General features: G+C 41.3%; 1 protein-coding gene across 1 annotated transcript in view; it reads left to right on the top strand.

The window, feature by feature from the left end:
- Window positions 1–18,505, top strand: part of jag1b (jagged canonical Notch ligand 1b) — a 30,475-nt gene extending 11,970 nt beyond the window's left edge. Inside the window, exons 5-26 of the mRNA XM_015363176.2 lie at window positions 290–350; window positions 3,282–3,412; window positions 3,554–3,673; window positions 4,878–4,991; window positions 5,098–5,211; window positions 5,988–6,101; window positions 6,504–6,550; window positions 6,914–7,087; window positions 7,433–7,583; window positions 8,338–8,502; window positions 9,381–9,494; window positions 9,750–9,863; window positions 9,955–10,068; window positions 10,401–10,517; window positions 11,090–11,117; window positions 11,572–11,657; window positions 12,511–12,624; window positions 12,812–12,921; window positions 13,015–13,254; window positions 13,841–13,972; window positions 14,139–14,283; window positions 14,901–18,505. Of these exons, the coding sequence (XP_015218662.1) occupies window positions 290–350; window positions 3,282–3,412; window positions 3,554–3,673; window positions 4,878–4,991; window positions 5,098–5,211; window positions 5,988–6,101; window positions 6,504–6,550; window positions 6,914–7,087; window positions 7,433–7,583; window positions 8,338–8,502; window positions 9,381–9,494; window positions 9,750–9,863; window positions 9,955–10,068; window positions 10,401–10,517; window positions 11,090–11,117; window positions 11,572–11,657; window positions 12,511–12,624; window positions 12,812–12,921; window positions 13,015–13,254; window positions 13,841–13,972; window positions 14,139–14,283; window positions 14,901–15,358 (2,963 nt within the window). The 3' untranslated portion in view covers window positions 15,359–18,505. The remainder of the gene's footprint in view (window positions 1–289; window positions 351–3,281; window positions 3,413–3,553; window positions 3,674–4,877; window positions 4,992–5,097; window positions 5,212–5,987; window positions 6,102–6,503; window positions 6,551–6,913; window positions 7,088–7,432; window positions 7,584–8,337; window positions 8,503–9,380; window positions 9,495–9,749; window positions 9,864–9,954; window positions 10,069–10,400; window positions 10,518–11,089; window positions 11,118–11,571; window positions 11,658–12,510; window positions 12,625–12,811; window positions 12,922–13,014; window positions 13,255–13,840; window positions 13,973–14,138; window positions 14,284–14,900) is intronic.
- Window positions 18,506–20,695: the final 2,190 nt, after the last annotated feature.

Raw genomic sequence — 20,695 nt, 5'->3', positions numbered from 1 at the left:
ATTTTAACTACTTCCCTTTTGACACTGGGTCTTAGACCAGCATATTTCATGCCCGTTGCCTATTTATAGTGCGGAGGTCTATTGTTAGAAGATGAATTGGTGGATTTGCTGTCGCAAGGCACCACCTACCCCAGTTAGTTTCCACCAGAATGATAGCAGAGCTCAGATCAATCTTGGATTTTGTAGGATTACTGTGCTGGTTAGAGATTAAAACATTCCCACGAGTTAGGAGATGTGGGGAAATGACAGCATGCTGACTCTCGCTGTGTTTGTCTCTCTTCGTTTCCAGCGATCTGCCGTCAGGGCTGCAGCAGTGAGCATGGCTCCTGTAAGTTACCCGGACAGTGCAGGTAAACAGCTCCTAACCCGACGGATAATGAACAGATTTTAATGGGGGTGTCCAGGGATTAACAGGAGATAGACGCATGTTCATTCATTTCAACATTGAGAGGGGTTTTTTTTCCTGCTGCTGGCTATTTCCTAGTAAGCAAGTGAGTAATGGTCTGTTATAATTGACCGTTCTCCAAGCACTTTTCTTTAATCATTAAACATTGCAAGTCATTTTCCAAGCCTGTCTTTGCCCTTGATCTAGGAGTAATTCTCTTACCCAGTTGTGATGCCCAGACATGTAGAGCTCTGAATGTAAAGTCCATATTATTATAACCCCCCCCCGTCCTGTCCCGCCCCCATCACACACCACCTTTCCCTTCACATTCAGTCCAGGGGCAGGACTCAAACATTTTTCAAAACGGGATTAGTGAGATCTCTCGGTTCCTTTGCTTTTGTTAGCCAGGCTTTGAGTGCTGAGAGGTTAATAGTGGGGATGGAATCTTGTCAGTAGACACTGATGAATTCAGAGTTTTTCTGTCGTGCTTTGATGTTGTTTCCATTCTGGCCATGAAACAATGGAAACCAGAGCTCTGTCATATACCCCAAGCAATTTAACAATTAGCATCGTGGAGCTCGGGATTACTGCTCAGAAAATGGTTTCTGGTATGTTTCTCTCGAGAGCTGGCTCCACAGAAAGGGGAGCAAAACAGAGTCAGAAGTTTGAAATTTGAGTATATTTTCCCCTAAACCAGTCACTTTAAAATTTTACTTTATTAAGTGTTAATGTACCAGAGTGTTCTTAAGTGCTTCCTTAAGTAGTTAATTAGCACAATGCTGAGATTATCACTGGAGTCCTGTAACACTAATTTTTACCTCTGCAGTTAGTATAAACAATCCTTGTAGGTGTAGCTACCTCATGCTCAGAACAACTGGCTTTGTTAGCAGTTTTTTAGGTGCACACCTAATACTTGCTGTTCAGACAAGCTCTAGTGCGTTTATTTACTTAAGATGCAGCTTTCCCACACTGCACGTACATGGCTTCCTGAAGAAGGAGTAACAGTAACAGGAACCACAACACATAGCCACTACATATTTAGTGACCATCATCAATGTTTGGAGCATATATGAAGTAAACTATACAGTTGTGTCATGCACGAGCGTCTTTGTATTGAGCTTAACTGCACAGTGTTTATCGCAGAGAGAAGCAACATGCTTTCAAGGCTCACATGACGCAGCATTTCATCATTGGCCAAAGTGCCAAAAAGCTTGTTGGCCCCTTTCAAAGCCAGTTTCTGCCGACAAGACCAGAATTGCATATGATTCATCACCAAAGTGCAGCAGTTAAATTTCTCATGAGAAAACACACTTGTGATGTTATTGAATAACTGGACTGGCTTGTACGGGATTGCTGTTCTGGATTGATGTCTTATTTTAAGGTTGTTTTCTTTCTGAAACCGTGCGTAATTTCTTGCAGTTTGTTTAACTGGGAACTTGGTCGGACATTCAGGAAAAGAAAAATAAGGTTGAAGGAAGCTTTTATGGAAGATGTGTTGTGACTTTATTGTACGAATGACCATAATTAAGGTCCGTGGATAGTGCTGGACCTTTTGTATTTTTATATTTGGCTCTTATCCAAATATACCAAAGGATTTAATATTTATAGCTGTCGGAAATATTTTAGCAAAACCTTTAATGCAGGGAATTTTAGAATACTGAGAACACTTCTAGTTTCATGCATTGAGGATTGTTTTATGATGTTATAGAAAACAAGTAGAGGCTGATTTGAAAGAGCCTGTTCATATTCCTCCCTGGCTTTATTGGAGCATTTATTGCCCAGTGTTTTCAGCAGAAGGTTTATATTAAGTACTGACCGGAAAGTATTGAAGTCAAAATTCTCCTAACAAGGGTTACTATACTTTTAAAATGGTTTCTGTAATAGAAGTAAATCCCTGGCTAAGTTAGGTTTTCTCATTTCCGCTTCACCTCAGTGTGGAAATGAGAATTATAGGCCAGTAAAAAAGAGTGATCAGTGATCAAGATGTTCTTGCTTATGAGGTATTTTTGGGGGATCAATATCATCAGTGGTTGGACTATAAAGGGTGGTGGGGGAGATGATGTGTACAAAAAAATCACATATCTTGGAGTACTTAAAGCTAATGAAATATGAGAAGCATTAATAAATATTATAATATTAGGCTGACCATAACTTGCGTGATAAAAATGCAGTTCTGAATAGTTTCTTAATGTTTGCAAATTGTGCATATTTTGGATGTCTTATGGGACACATTGAGGTTGCTCTTAAGCCTGCATGGTGACACATTAAAAACGGCGAGACCACATGCAAATACAGATGAGACCATTTCTGGAAGAATTCTAAATGTTGTTTTTTCAGCCTTAACTTTAAACTGAAGCATTTTGTGTACAGTACATGAAGAATACAAAAGTTTGTTTAGATTTGACAAATCTCCAAAATAGTTAACTTCTATGGAACTTTTATTTGTCAGGCTTAGTTCTTCTGCAGTTTATGCGAATAGGCCTTTTGTTCCAAAAGAAGCTGTGGAATGTATTTGCCGCTGCTTATTCACAACAGTATTGATTTATCGTTTTTTTTTTGCTTCATCAAGAGCCACCTTGCAAACTTTTCATCAGGTTGACCAGTCTTTTTTTTGTCTTCTGGGGGGAGCTATCGTGACTAACCGGAGAGCCGGTACTCATTGAAGTTCAGAAGAATATGTATATTTTTGGTGCACTTCCATCCCTTTTGTGAACACAGGCAGTCTTTTGTCAAAAGATCGATCTGGGACCTTTGACAAAGGTGTTTTAATGTTCTTTTAGAAAATCGAGCTGTATGAAGCTTCATTTTGAAAAAAAGATCGGAAGGCAGGAAGATGCATGAAATGTGTGGTGCATGTCCAAGTGTCAAAGCCATGCCAAACTTTTTTTCATTGCAGATGTCTGTACGGCTGGCAGGGAGATATATGCGATAAGTGCATTCCGCACCCAGGATGCGTTCATGGCACTTGCATCGAACCTTGGCAGTGCCTTTGTGAAACCAACTGGGGTGGTCAGCTCTGTGACAAAGGTATTAATCCTCGTTGATTCTCTTTTGCCCAGATTTGGATTTTTATTAAACGTATTTGAAAGTAGGCAATCTTTTTTTTTTTACCATATACATAGAGTGAAAGTAAGTTTTAAAAATGACCTGTTTTCATTTATTTCTCAGATCTGAACTACTGTGGGACGCACCAGCCTTGTTTGAACGGAGGAACGTGCAGCAATACTGGGCCAGACAAATACCAGTGTTCCTGTCCTGAGGGGTACTCGGGAGTCAACTGTGAAAGGGGTACGTCTCTTCAGATCACCAAAAACTGTTAAAGATAGAAGCACTTTTGAGGGAATGTTTTGTAACGTCTAACTAAACATGGCCACATATTTATAATCTCACTGATCTGAGTATTTGCTAGGGTCTTGATTGCAGCTCTTGACATACAGTACCTGTTGCATAAGCAGACAGTGCTGGATAAAAGCAGTGGTCTGGCCAGAGTTTCTTTTGAGCCCCATGAACGAATCCATGGACATTTAAGACCAGCAACCAAGGTCCCATTTGTCGCAGGCACTGAGGGAGTGGAGGGATCCATTTGAATTTGTTGAGGAAGGAGAGTTACCTCATTATGATCATAAAAAAAATCTGAACAGGAATTGTAACTAGATCTAAGTCATGGACACCAAGACCAATGGTGACTTGCACCTGTTCCGTTTCAGATTCATTTTGTTTGCTCTTAGGATACATTTCTTGTTATTGTTGTTCATTTATATCAACATGCCAATTTCATGTAATGAATGTGCTCTTAAGACTTAGAATTTGCCCATATTGAGGCATACAATTTTTTGGACTGCAATGATTGTATTCTTATGAAAACAAAAATCCTGTGGCGCTGACGGTTTTATTGCTGGAGAGACACTCAAGCCTGAAATCAGAGTGGAGCTGCCCTTACTGCACTGGGAGCTTTGAGGAGTAATACTCTCAGGAGTATTAAGGCCCTTTGTCAGTGAACCACTGCGCAGGGTTGCTTGTGGGTTTAAAGTTTCTCCAGGGGTCATATCTTTCACACTAGCAGGGACACCTGCCCCGCAATCCCTGTCCCTCATACAAAAACTTCCAGTTACCTAAATTATTAATAAATGAATTGCTTTTTGTTAAGAGCTCCCATTGTAGCCGAGGAGAGTAATGAGATTTTTTTTTTACCCCTTCCCAAAGACGAATCCTCCCAACCCTCAGGCAAGTGTAAAGTAAGTCATGGCGCATTGGCAAGGTCATCTTAGCATGAAAGACAATTTCCTGCCTGTGTGAACTTGCGGACGGCTGATGAGAAGGCGATGGGATAAGCGCTTGGCTCTTCCCTGGTAACGGGAGGTGGGGCCGGAGGCTGATCTGAACAGGCCGCGGCTGTAGCCTTGTGCTCTGAGCTGAGCGTGGCGTTGGAAGTGGGGGAGAAAAAGACAGGCCAGGGCCTCAAAGCGAGCCTTTTCTTTTTCCTCTCTTTTAGCGGAGCGTGCTTGCCTGTCCGATCCCTGCTTCAACGGAGGAAGTTGTGTTGAGACGAGCTCCGGGTTCGAGTGCCAGTGTGCTCCTGGATGGAGTGGACCATCCTGCATGACTAGTAAGGCTTTTGTTTGATAATAAAAACATGCAGCCTTCATGTTCAACTGCTTGTATTTTTTTTAAGCTTTGGCAGAGTTTTAAACCTTTCCCCCTCCCCCCTTCAGATGTCGATGACTGTGCCACTAATCCGTGCAATCATGGTGGTACCTGCCAAGACCTGGTTAATGGATTTAAGTGCAGTTGCCCACCACAGTGGACAGGAAAAACATGCTTGATTGGTAAGCTCTTCGTTTTTTTTCCGGTTTATTTTTAAAATGGTCTCTGTTTACCCTTTGTGGTTTTGCCCATGACATAAATACCTATACGATTTCATTTGTTTAAACCTTTTACTACGATGTAGCGTAATTACTAACAAATGGAGTGCCACAGCGGAACTGTTCGGAAACATCACGCACAGCCAGTCGGCTCAGGCCGTACAAACAAACACGTGTTGCTGTGGAATTTAAGGAACATATTCCACTTGGGGATCCTGTGGGAAAGATAGGACCCCTTCGCATTCACTCCTCCAGAACAAGGAGTGTACAGCTGGACTCCCAAATCTCCGATCTCATGAGGAATGAGTTGTCCGCATTCTTGCAGTTGCCTTTTTAATCTGAATGACCGCGGATAGGGCACCCGAGTCACAGAGCTTGTTGGAGAAGCTTGACTGATTCCTTTCACACTTTAATCCGGTAATCCCCATCCACCCCCCTCCCTTCCCTTTCCCTCTGGACTAAAATGTTTTTGTTTGTTTTAATATTAACATAAACTGCTTCTCACTCGAGAAACCAGCTGAGTTCAAATTTAAGATGTGCACCCCCGCCCACCTTCCACTCAATCCCAGAACCACGGCTTTTATTGCTTAATTCTTCCTCCCCCTCAGCATTTCCAGCTTGTTATCGTCAAAGAACCTTGGGTAGAAAAGAATAAGGCTAAAGTTTTAGCTTTAATTGAAACATTTTTTCTCATTTTCTCTCGATCTGAAGCATCCCCATTTTCCTGTTTTTTTTTTAAGATGCCAATGAATGTGACGGCCAGCCTTGTGTAAATGCCAACAGCTGTCGCAACCTGATTGGTGGATACTTCTGCGAGTGTATCCCAGGGTGGACTGGACAAAACTGTGACATCAGTAAGTCTTCCCAGCTCTTGGGGACACACGGTGCCGTCGCTGCTATTGCTGTGGCACAGGTTAATGTCTAACTAAAGCGCTGAGCCAAGGAGTTGATGTTTTCCGAAAGGGAGTGGTCAGTCTAGAATGAAAATATACAATTTTATCAGAATCATTAGTCCGCTGTGCAGCTAGGCTCTGATAACGTGGCCGAAACAATCATGTGAAGTTTCTGTAACCAGCGTCGCAAGAATTGCTCAAGTTTCCCACCCTTTATAATAAGCTTATCTGAAAAGAAAGCAAGCAGGAAATCTGTCTAAAAGTTTATCTCGCTGGACCTCGGGAGTCCCTTCAAATCCTTGTGTACATCGCTGAAAAATGTATTGCCTGCTTCCCGCTGAAATGAATTGTTTCTGGTTGCAGACGTGAACGACTGCAAGGGGCAGTGTCAGAACGGAGGCACCTGCAAGGTAGGTGCTGTTTTTGTTTTCTTGGCCTGGTCCATTTGCTGCCTGTCTAAAAATAGAAACCGTTAAGGCATGGAAACAGCATCTCTTGTTACCTTTGGAAACACTCTGAACATAATGAAGTCGTAGTGGCGTTCCCTGAAAGTATGGAAAGGAGAGCCGGGATATGTATGTGGGTGCCCGCACGCGTGAGTGGGGGGCGAACGTAGCTTTGCTGCGGTAGATTAAATTACCATAAACATTCGTGTCCCGCGGCCTTGCCAGGAAAATCTTTCTTAATTATTTTGGAACTGTTATTTTTGTTCTTTATAATCCTTAACCTCCCCCTCCCCCCCCCCCCCACCCCATTTTTGTTTTCTCTTTCAGGATTTGGTTAATGGTTATCGTTGTGTCTGTCCAGCCGGCTATGCAGGCGAGCACTGTGAGAGGGACATCAATGAATGCGCAAGCAGTCCCTGCCTGAATGGCGGCCGCTGCCAGGATGAAGTGAATGGATTCCAGTGCCTGTGTCTTGCCGGTTACTCAGGCAACCTCTGTCAGGTAGGCAGTGGGGGCATTCGTGCCCTAGATATCGCTGAACGCTTCCCTGTTTTTTTTCCTTTTCGTAAAAATCGCACATCATAAACCCCTGTTGTTCCACAAATTTTCCAAACTAGAGAGGTTTGCATTTCTGTTATTATGCTGAAATGCTGCCCAGGAAAAAAAAAATGAATTTATGCTCTGTTCCTTGCATGATGACTGCAAAACAACAGTATTTTTTGGGGGGAATGGCTGTTTACTCCTCTCTAATTGTTCCTGGCTAAAAAGCATAATGCTCCAGTTCTGTGTTTGTAATAGCACTGTATAATGTTTGCAAACTTTAACACCCTTTTTTGTTTTTCCTAGCTGGATATTGATTACTGTGAACCAAACCCGTGTCAGAATGGAGCGCAGTGCTACAACCTCGCCACTGACTACTTCTGTAAATGCCCTGAAGACTATGAGGGAAAGAACTGTTCGCATTTAAAAGACCACTGTCGTACGACACCCTGTGAAGGTATCTATACTTCTCTGTGGTTCTGCAAAGTCCCAAACTTTAACTTTTTTTAAAATTTACTGTAAGATAATATCTGAACAGGAGGTCCTGCCCATTCCAATGCGTGCCATTGTGTGAATCTGAGTAATGGACTGTCTCGCTGTTACGCTAATTTATAACATCCCTCACGGGGCTTGTTACTAGAGAAAGGGTTCATCTACGATTTCACTTTTTAAGCTGCAGTGCCAGTCTCTGTCAGCCCCCTCTTGAGCAATACCTTCAGTACCAAAAGATTTTTTTTTTTGTTTCGTCAAAATCCTCAAAATCTTGCGAATGCTTAACAGCTCTGTGTGTGTTCTTCCTTATAATGGCATGGTGGGCTTCCTTTTCTGTGTTGTGTGAGCGACAGACTAGAGGTCAGACCAACCACAGAGCTAGATAACGACTGCACTGCTCAGAACTTGGCTGAGGTTGATGGTTAATACTTACAAAAGTTTTCAGTGCTTGAAAAACGATCGTAAATAAAATCTTATTTATTATTATTATTTATGAAAAGAGAACTGCAGTTCATTTTGGCATTAAACAGCAATTTCTAAAATTAAATAATTTCTTATGGACCCTTGTTCTATCTAGATTTGCCAAGCAAATTGATTTTTTTATATTTTACTGAACCTAGAGAAGACCTTTCTCAGTACGGATATGGATGTGTATGTTTTAAACTTCATGGACTTGCCACCTAACGCTGTGTTTTTCTTTTCCGGATTGTGATTGGTAGTGATTGATAGCTGCACGGTTGCGGTCGCCTCAAACAGCACCCCTGAAGGTGTGCGCTACATCTCCTCCAATGTTTGTGGGCCCCATGGGAGATGCAAGAGTCAAGCTGGAGGCAAATTTACCTGCGAGTGCAAGGAAGGCTTCACAGGAACCTACTGCCATGAGAGTAAGAAATGCCCTTCATTTGTCTGCCTTGATTCTGTTTTTTCCACACCCCACAAGGCAGTGGCATGGATGTTCAGGTTGGGCTTCACACAATGTGATATCTTGCGCCCTTCAGCTTCAGAACCTTCAAGTGTGCTGTGGGTTATGGATATCTTACCTTGAGTAGGGCACTTTGGTATTGCCTTGGCCTCGATTTAATCTTTTTCTAATCTCTCAGTCCCTGACTGGAACACCACCCAGTTTAGTACACAACACGCAGGGTTTGATTTCTTCGCTGAAGAGACCTGGTGAGCAGCTGGTAAATCTGGGATGAGCCGGTGCAGCTTGTTTTTCACGCAGGGGAGCTTGTGTCAGCCTTGAGATTAATAACTTCCCAAGCCTGTCAGTGTGAAAGTTGGCTAATGGGTTCTGACTGCGCCAAGAAGTCTGCCTTTCCACTTGCAGTTTTTTCTGTGGTTTTGGTGACGATCTGAAGTGCATTTGACTTTTGTGGGGTTGAAGGAGGAGGAGGTGGTGGTGAGAGTTGATTATCAGTCACCGTTAAAGGCAGTACTGAAAATGACAGGTTGAACACAGGAATTACAGTTTTGCTTATCCATGAAACCCATACAAGAGTTTTGTACAGAAAATGACACATACTACAGTGTATTGTTGAGATTGTGTAATGAATTAATGGGATGTAGATTTTCTAGTGAGCTTTACTTCTGCTTTTACGGAGTTGAGGAGGTGTTTTTTTCTTCCTTTACTTCTTTTAGATCACGTACAAGCCACAAATTTAAACTCGGATACCTATTGGGGCCAAAGAAGTGCACTCATCTACTGCAGTGGCTCTCTTGTCAATCTAAGGCAGGCATCTAAACACATCCCCATCTCTTGCAGATATCAACGACTGTGAGAGCAACCCCTGCAGAAATGGAGGGACATGCATCGATAAAGTGAGCATCTATCAGTGCATCTGCAGCGATGGCTGGGAAGGCGTCCACTGTGAGACCAGTGAGTTTTTATCCCATTTGAAATATGTAATCCAGATGTACATAAATCTTTCACCGTGGGTTTTAAAGTCCTTAGGAGGATACTGTGTGTCCTTTGCTTCTGAAAAGGACGCCGTTTCGATTGAAACGCTCCACGGCAGTCGGCAATGACCTTAGCAACATGCCACAAACCTCCACCTTTTTTTTTGTGTTTTCCTGGAAATAATTCAAAGCACCTTCACATATTTGTTCCCCCCCCCCCACGTTTCGCTTGTAGACATTAACGACTGCAGGACAAACCCTTGCCACAATGGAGGGACCTGTCGGGACTTGGTGAACGATTTCTACTGCGAGTGCAAGAATGGGTGGAAAGGAAAAACCTGCCACTCCCGTAAGCGCCCGTCCTCCTCCGTGGCCTCTGTCGTCTTGTCCGCCGGCGCGGGCGCGAGGAGACGGGGCTGACTGTAGGTCATTTCTTCCAGGTGAGAGCCAGTGCGACGAGGCGACGTGCAACAACGGAGGAACGTGTTACGACGAAGGAGACACCTTCAAATGCATGTGCTCACTGGGATGGGAAGGAGCTACCTGCAATATAGGTACACTATATAACAACATACATATATATACATACTGCCTGCAGGTGGGAAAAACTGTTTTTTAGGTGCTGGGTTGATGGCTAAAACTTGTATTGGTTGTATCGCATTATATAACCCTAACCCTGTTATTAAAAGTATATGAATTGGATTCTCCTTGCAATGACCAGCTGCTGCTTCCGCAGAAAAAATCATTAATCTTTTATCTAGTCTGTTCAGATAAGTAGTGTTGGTGTCATTCAGCCAAATAGGAATGTGCGGTGTTTTTTTTTTTCTTCTTCTGCTGGTATTAATCTAGTATCCTGACCCCTAATGAGACTTTTCCCGCATTGCAGCCAAAAACAGTAGCTGCCTGCCCAACCCCTGCGAGAATGGGGGCACCTGTGTGGTGAGCGGGGATTCGTTCACCTGTGTCTGCAAAGAAGGCTGGGAAGGGAGTACATGCACACAGAGTAAGTGTGTTCTTCGGGGCTGCCTCATAGCTGGTTGGCCTTCCTTCTAGAGAGAGAGAGAAAGGCTAGCTCATCCTGTCACCCTCTGAGTTAGCAAATTAGAATCAGAAGCTTGAACTGGTTTTCCTGAGGATTTAGCCATCAAGTGAGCCCATGTCTTCGAGGCACTCTGTGTGATACAGTCTGGACCTGGCCATGAGAAAGTTGCAAATTAGATAAGTGGAGACAGATGTTATCTTGCTTTCTGCGCATTCTTGGCCTAACGGCGACATGTCTGCTTCCACTCATGTCTTCCTGTTACTTGCTTTACAAGGATTTCTTCCTGTGTACATGTGTTTAAAAATGTATTCTGAAAATTTTATGAAGGAGAACCTGGAACCAATTTTTTTAAGAGGGCAAACACCGCATTTTGCAAACAGTTAATAATGTGGAATAATCAGGAACTACAACTTTGGCATCATTAAAAGTGCCAGTGGTTCACCCCATTGGAGTCACCCTGTGCATGCAAGTCGCAACTTGTCTTTGTTTCTGATTGCTTTACATGTGTTAAATAATAACTTTCTCTTTTGCAGACACCAATGACTGCAGTCCACACCCCTGGTAAGTAATTCCAAAACATACTTTTAAGAAATTAACTCTGGTAAACAAGTCTCTCAGCTAATAGTTCTTAGCTAACATTAAGTACACAAAATCTGTTTTTCAGCAATATTAAAGGGCTACTAAACACGCACACACACATTGGTTATATGAAAGTATTGCATGGTAGACTCATATTTGTAAAAAAAAAGTGCTTGTGGTGAGAGAACCACAAGTCATTCAAATTCAGCATTTGTATTATGATGTGCAAGTTGTTGTCATAGCTTTGAATTCTTAAAAGATAGCTCACCTTGTATGAGGACTCCATCATCATCTAAGCTTGTCTGTTCAAGACACTGCTGTAAGAGAGCTTGGACTTTGAATACAGTGCAAATAGTTGTCTTGCATATAAACTGCCTGAGCCTGAACTGTGCCTGACCTTTCGAGATTCACCTCTCTCTTCCGATGTCTCTTTCAGTTACAACAGCGGAACATGTGTGGACGGTGACAATTGGTACCGATGTGAATGTGCCCCGGGTTTTGCAGGTCCAGACTGTAGGATCAGTAAGTATCAAAGTTTAGACCACAGTCCCATCCTTTTTATTGCCCATTTAAAATACCAGCGCGTTTGCAGTGACCTAAACTAGCATCACTGTAGGGTGCAGGTGTCTTGAAAGTTTAATTTACATTATAAATGTACTTATAAATTGAAATTTGTTTTTTTTACCTGATGAGTGATCCTGAGAACAAAGCACTTACATAACAGCAATCTCATGTAAGCTCTTATAAATGCCCCTGATCTACACCCCTGATCCCCAGTAGTATATTACATTATTTCCATGAAGTTGTATGGACAGTATGCTCCTTGAACTGTTGTAACATTGCTCGTGGAATCTGACAAACTATTCTGAAATTCCCACGAGATTGGAAAACATCAAATTTATTTTTTTCTTTCCGCATAGCTGTTAATTGCCCTGCATTTTCCAACACGCTCTAAAATAGGTCAAATTTCAACCTCTTAAACATTCTAGATAAAAATACGCTGTTTGAGTGGTAAAAGTTTCCAATTCACCCTGAGCTATGACAGCCCTAGATGGGGGAAGATTATCTGTACAGCTTTGCCTTTCAATTACATTTTTGTAAAAGAAAATATTTTGCATGGTGTTGAATATTTGGTTAGAATTCGCCCCTGGTAAGAAGTAATGTGAAACGCTAAGTGCCGTCAGCATTTTTAATCAGATTGTTACTGGAGGGTCCACTGTATCCTGTATCTTATTTCAGTGGGAAACAATACAAGTTGGACTTGTTTTGGGCTAATAGCTCAGAACAACATTGCAAGGAAGAGCTTCTGCCTTTCTGTGTACAAGAAGCCTTGTCACTGGAAATCAATCTGTTTCTGTACATTGTGTGTCGACAGATATCAATGAATGCCAATCTTCCCCATGTGCTTTTGGAGCCACATGTGTGGATGAGATCAATGGTTATCAGTGCCTCTGTCCGCCTGATCGCTCTGGACCCAGATGTCAAGAAGGTAAGCTGTCATTGTATCATCCATCTTACTTCTTAAAAGTCATAGTGTTTATTAGAGTTCTCGACTAGGTAAACTTGGAGATTTGCTTAAATAGAAACAGATTTGCTAGCAAATAGTTATTCCACCCTAAAAAGACACTTTGCTTGCTACACACCAAGGATTCAGAAACAACCTTTTTACCTTACAGTAATCAGAAGGCCCTGTATTGCCAGTGGTCGGGTTATGTATGATGGGACCAAGTGGGTTGAAGACTGCAACACTTGCCGGTGTCAAAATGGAAGAGTCTCCTGCACAAAGGTACCATTTTGTTTTCCTGGATGAACATAAAACTCTTCTGAAATGATGAGATAATCCGGCGGGTGTTTAATGCTCGCTGATCTATTTTTGCAGATGTGGTGTGGCCCCAAGCCCTGCAGAGTTCATGCTAAAGGCCGCACTGAGTGCTCCGCTGGTCAGACCTGTGTCCCCGTAAAAGCTGATCACTGCTTTGTGCCACCTTGTGCTGAACAGGGGCAATGCTGGCCTTCTGGACAAGAACCAGCTAAACCCAAATGTCATTCCAGCTCACAGTTCCTGGATAACAGCTGCATCAACATAATTTTCACCTTTAACAAGGAGAAAATGGAACCAGTAAGTCATGTGGGCAAAGATGGGATTTTGTGGGCTCCTGACCCAGTAGGGTTTATAGGGATTTCAGAGCCAGGACTGCTAACACATGACTGGATGTCAGAATATGTCAAATGATTGTTTTCAAATTATTTTTCCCGGTTAATTTTTTGACACTGAGGAGCTCAATCAAAATAGTTGTGTGCGGTTAGGAGATGTAATTTATTCGATCATTAAATATGGTTTGCTTACTCTCACTGCGGAGCATCTTTGATGAATTTTGTTCACATAGAAAAGGCAGATGATTATAAGGACTCTAGCTTTACTCAACAAATATTAAAAATGTTTGTGTAATAGGAATAAAGGTTGTTTTCTAGGTAAATAATGTAAATATCTGATGCTCAATGATACCTGAAAAAACTTTTAACTGAAGCTGTAATTTTAAAACTGCAGAACTGTGATTCTGTAAGGTAAATGTAAAAGTTTAACTGAGTTTGTGACGTGGATCAAAGATGGTTAAAATACATTTGAGCAAAACCTGCTTAACTAGACGGGAACATCTTTTATCATTGGGATTGTTCTGGTTAATCTCACATTCTTCCTGTTTTAGGGACTGACTACAGAACGCATCTGTGTTGAGCTGAGGAAATTGTACGTTATGAAGAATCTTTCATCTGAGTTCTCCGTCTACATGACCTGCGAACCTTCACTTTCTGCCAATAATGAGATACATGTCAGCGTAGTAAGTGTACATTTATTTTTACTATAGTGATTACCTGCTTGGAATTCATACAAAAGTAAACCCTTTACATTGCAGATGTCTGCAGTTCTTTGCCTTTGCAAAACCTGGAAAAAACTGTCAAAGGTTTAAGACGTGCAAATGAGCTCAAATGTATTTTTTCTTACAGTCCACAGATGACCTACGAAAAGACAAGAGTCCAATTAAAGAGATAACTAATAGAATAACTGACCTGGACAGCAAGCGTGAGGGGAACAACACCATAATAAATGCGATAGGAGAGGTGCGCATACAAGATAAGGACAACAAACAAGGTAAGAAAGGTGTTTTTTTATAGAGCTTAATTGAAATGGATTTTGAAGATATAAGATAATGAGCATTGTGCTTGGATGTAATAAAATTTTTTAAAAGTCTTTCAAAAGATGCCCTAGTATTTAATACTCCCTTGTGCACCAGGATGGAGCTTGCAGTTGACTCAGACACTACATTATGGAAAAGCATTTACTTGGTTGAAAGGTAGCAGGTTGTGTATGGGAAATAAGTGATTATGCTAAACCTTGACTGCGGAAACTTGGCCTTTTTTGATGTTAGGTATGCAAACAAAATCTGTACATTACGCTATTTCTGCTGCAGTCTGCAACAGCTGTAAATGTATGTAAGCTTTCTCTTTTATTCAAGCACAAATCTCCTTAGAGCAGTTGGAGATTAATTAGGGTCATGCATGGATGACACACTCATGCCTGTGGCGCTCTGAATTTCTGTTTTTACTGTGCTGTACATATCCCGAGGCAGGTTGGAGGAATCTTGATGAGGTTTTCATCCAGCAGATAGACGAAGACAGACGATGTGTGTGAACATATCCCCATATGAGTTAGATAGGAGCCATTTTTATTTAGTTTGCGGTTTGCTTCCCCCCACTCCCTTGCTCCAGATTACCTGGTGCCCTTGCTGAGCTCCATCTTCATCGTCCTGTGGATCCTGGCTCTGGTCACGGCCTTCCTGTGGTGCGTGCGACGCCGGAGGAAGCAGAGCAGCCACACTCACACTGCCCAGGAGGACAACACCACCAACAACGTGCGCGAGCAGCTCAACCAGATCAAAAACCCCATAGAGAAGCACGCCGCCGGCACCATCCCCATCAAAGATTACGAAAGCAAGAATTCGATAATTGCCAAAATTAGGACGCACAACTCGGAGATGGAGGAAGACGATACTGACAAACACCTGCAGAAGGCCAGGTTTGCCAAGCAGCCAGCGTACACACTGGTCGACAGAGAAGACAGATCTCCTCACACCACTCCCACAAAAAACCCTAACTGGACAAACAAACAGGACAACAGAGACTTAGAAACTGCTCAGAGCTTAAACCGAATGGAGTACATTGTATAGCAGATGGCACTGCTGCCGATGCATCAACACTCACTGTAGGTGATGCTCAGTTTGTAGTTCTTAAACTGTTGTGTCATATTTGAGTCTAAGGTTATTATTTACATAGAATCCCTGTGTTAATTTAAGTTTTGACAAGCTGGCTTACACTGGCAATGATAGTTGCTGTGGTTGGCTGGAATCCCAAGTGCTGCATTTCACATCTATGCAAAACTAGTTCCTAGTGCCCTTTTCGAAAATCGAGCTGCAGGTGTGTGTGTGAGTGGGGGTACAGTCAAGAGCATTCGGGAGCTGATCGGCCCATCCCTTGGCTTAAAAACGTTTTGCAAAGCGATTGAACATTAGAAGGGTCGCAGATGACAGGACGTTCCATACGGTAGTTTTGCAGCTACGTAAACCTAAATTTGTTTTAGGTTTAAAACCTACCTGTTTTCTTAGAAGAGCCCGGAGACTAGGCCTCAGCCACCTGACTGGGAAGCCCTTAGATCCCAACAACTCTTTGTGGAAAGAAATATTCTCAGTCTTAAATGGATTCCCTTTTTGGTTTCCACTGGCAGCCCCATGTACTGGTTTTGCTGGTGAGAGTGAAATAGTCCTTTTGGTGGACTTTTGGACAGTCCATGCCCCATAGGATTTTATACTTTTAGGTCAAATCTCTTAATATACTGGCAAGTTAAAAGAGCTCCATTTCTTTAAACACACAGGAGATTGTCTTCTGAGTCCAGCAATTGTTCATGTTCTCTGAATTCTGTCTGAGGTTATAATATCAGTTTTGTGGTAAAGTGACCAAAAAGGAACACACTGCTCCAAATGAGGTCTTACTAGTGCTCTCTAATTCTTGAGCTTAAATTCCATGGACTTGCATCTCTTCCCAGACCATGGTTAGTTCTCTATATTGATTCTCTACTGTGTTTTGATGAGGATTATACTAGAAGAATCTACATAAACATGCAACCCCCTTCATGCTTAGCTTCTTCTAGCTCTGTACTGGCATTAAAGGCTCTGGCTTTAATTATCAATATTTACTATGATATTTAGTAAATATGGTCAGTTTCCTGTTGGCTCTGTCACATTACAGCTGCTTAAAAATGTCGGCATTGTGTGGTTTATAGCACATGCCTGTTGATAAACCCTTAAAATGTGCATTTCCTGTTTAACCCACATATTGATTCTAAAGTGCATGTACACTCTTGCTTCAATTCTCTACCTCGCAGGATAATTCTGACGTACAGTCTCACCCCTCCCAGCCCTTCTGTTCTGCCTTCTGTTTTAAAAAATATGGAGAAATATTGTGTTAATCCCCATCAACCCCCCCTCCCCAGCCATACATATGGTTTAATGCATAGGCCTCAAGACCTTGCATTCCATTTCTTACGCTTGTGCTATGGAGGTATAAAAATGGATGTTCTTTGTTTTACGTTTGTTCTTATTGCTGCCCTGGGCTTTCCTGCTCCCACCAGAATTGGCCTATTGTGAGTTTCCTGTTCCCCCTCCCCGCCTAGTTCCCTAGTTTTAAACACTCCTCAGCTGCCCTGCGTAACTCCCCCTCTCTGGCCCGGAGTCTCCTGTCTCCTCTGCACAGAGGCACGCACACACTACGCCTAGAAGACATGAGGACACGTATCTGCTTCTTAACTCCTAGGAAAGCTAAACCTGAGCGAGGAAAAAAAGGAAAAGGTGAAAACAAAAGCACAAAACATTTGGTTTCTTACTGAGTTACGGTCATTTGAGTAAAGCTGTCGCAGCTTCAGACTGCCTGTCGGCTTTGTGTAAAACTCTTGCTGGTTTGGACTGGATTGCTCCCGTGGAGCATACTGGAAAACTCGGTAATCAACTTGGGGAACTATGCCTCCTGTAAGCAACTAGAGACAATTCCCAGCAAAGGCAGTGGCTTAAGTGAAATGGGGACGGATGCAGAACTGAAACGGTCTAAACCCTGATCGACAGTAGAAACGTCCTTCTCCGGTACTGTATTCAACACAGTCCACACGTAGTCCTGTTGCTTTTACCAGAAAATAAATAGCATTTAGCATTTTCCATATTAACATGGGCTTTTTATGGTTGGTGTACAACTAGTTCTGTATTTGAAAGTGCCTTTGCAGCTCCATACCACAGCAACCATCAAAAAAGTTTATTTATTTTTTATTATATTTTTTGTTGGGGGGTGGGGGTGGGAGGGGGTTCGAAATGTCAGCAGTTGCTGCAAATATGAAGAATTTAAAGTGTCAATTTAGAACGTTGTATAGATGTAAATATTTTTTTAATTAATCACTGTGTATATTTGATTTATTAACTTAATAATCAAGAGCCTTAAAATATCATTCCTTTTTATTTATATGTATTGTTTAGATTTGAAGGTTTTGATAGCTTTGTAAGCTTACAGCTTCTTTATTTTTGATGAAAATTTGTTTCATGTTGCCTAAATGCCAAAATTTGAAGTGTTCTAGAAAGAATAGTTTATTTTTTAACAATAGGATGGGCATTTTTTTGCCCGGAAAAAAAAAGGGTTTTGTACGTCAGATGTTTGAAACGATTTATATAGTATCAATTTTGCCAGGACATCTTTTTGTAAAGTACCTAAGGCATGTGAGAAAAAAAGGAGAATGAATATAGTTTTGCTGCTTTGGGTTTTAGAAAAAGGTAGTGACAGACACAATTTGCCATAAAGAAAACATTTTAAGGGAACAAAATAGTGTAGCTGATCTGTTGCATGTTAAAAACACAAAAGTGCAAGGTGTTTGGAAAGGAAAAAAGTACATCCTTGTAAAATCCTGTTTTTCCTCATTATATAATGAACCATATGTACATCTATTTTTTGTAATTACTTTCTGCTTTTATTAGCAAAATGTAATAAGCTAGACAGTGAATACTTGAACAGTAGAACATCCAATGGGAACATTTTAGAACTGCAACCACACAAATGGCCTTGCCTAACTGAGGAATCGGTGCTTTTGCTGTGCATTTCTTTCCTTTTCTTAAGAGGCTCTTCAGTCATGTTAATCTCATTCGTTAACCCTTCAGATCCTGGAGATATTTTGTGTACATTGACATTAGTGTTAAGAACTTGAGAATGATTTTTTTGAGGTGTTGTTCCTGGCAGTGAATTTTTTTGAAAGTAATATTTATTAAATATTTTGTACGAAAAGAGAATTAAGCTTTGTTTTCAGTGGATTTATTTATGGGGAAGGTCACGATTAATATATGCAGTAGACAAACAGCTGACAGGCCACGTGAATTGCATAACAGTGGAAACTTTGTTCAATCTGTGGTCTTTTTTGGAGCTCGAATCTATGCAAACGTGCAAGAACATTTAAAAGAGCTACACATAGCACAACTGGCATGGGAACATTATGTTGCCTTTATAGACAAACAGTGTCAGTGTTTCAAAACTTGTACACAATCTTGTAATATTTAGTGACATTACCTCTACTATTTACAATGGTATTAACTCAGTGGCTCAAAACTATATTTAAGTGCTCTAGTGCAACATTTTCTGATCTATGAGCTGTGAATTAATGAGTTAATCATAGAAACTTTCCATTGCTTAGAAGAATCTTAAAAATATGAAAGTAAAGGGTTCCTGAATGGTTCACCAACTTGAGACACATGTTCAGATCTAGTCCAGAGGTTCAGAGGTTGACTTTTTCACTGTGCCATTAGCCAACACTAAATATCCATGCATGTGATGCCTTACATACAGTGCACAAGTGAATCAGTAAATGATGTAGTGGGTGGGACTGAGACACCCATTACTGAAATCCACAGCAGTGTGGAGGAGTAGTCTGGACTAATGACTCAAGGTTTGTGGGTTCAGTTCTGTTTAGGATATTACTGTTTGTACACTTGATCAATGTCCTTCAAAAATAACTTTCCTGTATTACAGAATTCTATTATTCTTTAGAATACAAGATTGTCATGACCTCTATTAATTTTATTGTGTTGGGCTTCTGAATATCACAACAGCACAGGTCTCATCAAAGCTCTTTATGCTAAAGTATTATAAATATTCCAAAGGACAGAATTAACTATACAGATGACTGAGATTGTCAAGTCTGTCTAGTGCTGCCACAGTACTGGATCTTAACTACTCACTGTCAGGTAGCAACAGGGTGGAGTGGAAGTCAGGACTCTGGACTTTTAACTGGAAGGTTGTGGGTTCAGATTCCACTCTGTCACCGCTGTTGTTACCTTGAGCAAGTTTGTTTAAGTTTAGGATCACCTGGAAGCTTAAGGCAAAATACCCTGGTCAAGATATCAGTCCATGAAAGGACACAAACACATGACTATGAGGTACACAGTTAGAGACCACAATTAATCTCAAACTTAGACTAGACGTTTGTTCTGTGGAAGGGAACTGGAGGAGAGGGAGAAAACCTTTAAGGATAATGCACCGATTATACACACAGAAGGTTCACAAGGCCAGATTTGAACCCAGGATCCAGGAGCTACGAACCGCCAATGCTAGCTGCCACACCTCCGTGCCACCCAGTTTGAAATCATCTCACCTTTAGTGATATGGTACCTGTTGTTTAAAAGCTTAACTGCTGGAATTTTGGATGTTGTCATTTCCTTTACTCTTTCAGTATTTTCCGATCTTTCCATCCACATTTCTGTCATCAGGATCGGTTAATCTACCAGCAATTAAGCTATACTTAAAATGATCACATCACCTTTAATTAAATGTGAGGTGTAAATAAAACTGCAATATACACACAACCTTACCTTCGTCAGCGTGGGACTATACACAGATTAAGACTGGGTTGGGTTATTTGCTTTCTTAAGTTGTCTTTAATTCTCCCTTCTGCCGTAATATTTCTAAGCACAACAATAAACGAAGATGAGCTCAAGAAAAAGAACCTATGAAGGTCTGCAACAGATTCAAACCACCAGAATCTGACAAGTTTTGTGATAAAATGAAGCTCTTCCAAAAACTGATATGCATTGCAGGGCAAAATAACAATTGGTTTTCATGTTGCAATTTTAAAATCAATGTCATTAAAATTCTGAGCATTTAGCTCATTTGCACAAAATGCGAACAATCCAGTAATGAGAAGAGTGTAAAGTTTCAATAAGAAAAGATAAATATTGGACAAAAAGGACAGAGTATGATGAAAATCCATTTAAGAAATTAACCTGTTTTCTTACTCCTGTTTTATGGGGGAGAGAAAAACAATTGTTCACAATATTTTAAAGTAGTCTTACCAAAGCATTCTACAAATTTAACAATTTCCCTTTACATGAATTCTATAATTTTCACAATATATTCTAGATTTTTGTTGGCATTCTGGACAATGTCCAGACACCATATTGTCTGGATAAAGACTATAAGGAGTCCACAAA

The sequence above is a fragment of the Lepisosteus oculatus genome, chromosome 17 (assembly GCF_040954835.1).
Source record: "Lepisosteus oculatus isolate fLepOcu1 chromosome 17, fLepOcu1.hap2, whole genome shotgun sequence".
Lineage (NCBI taxonomy): Eukaryota > Metazoa > Chordata > Actinopteri > Semionotiformes > Lepisosteidae > Lepisosteus > Lepisosteus oculatus.
This window is presented reverse-complemented; position numbering and strand designations above follow the sequence as displayed.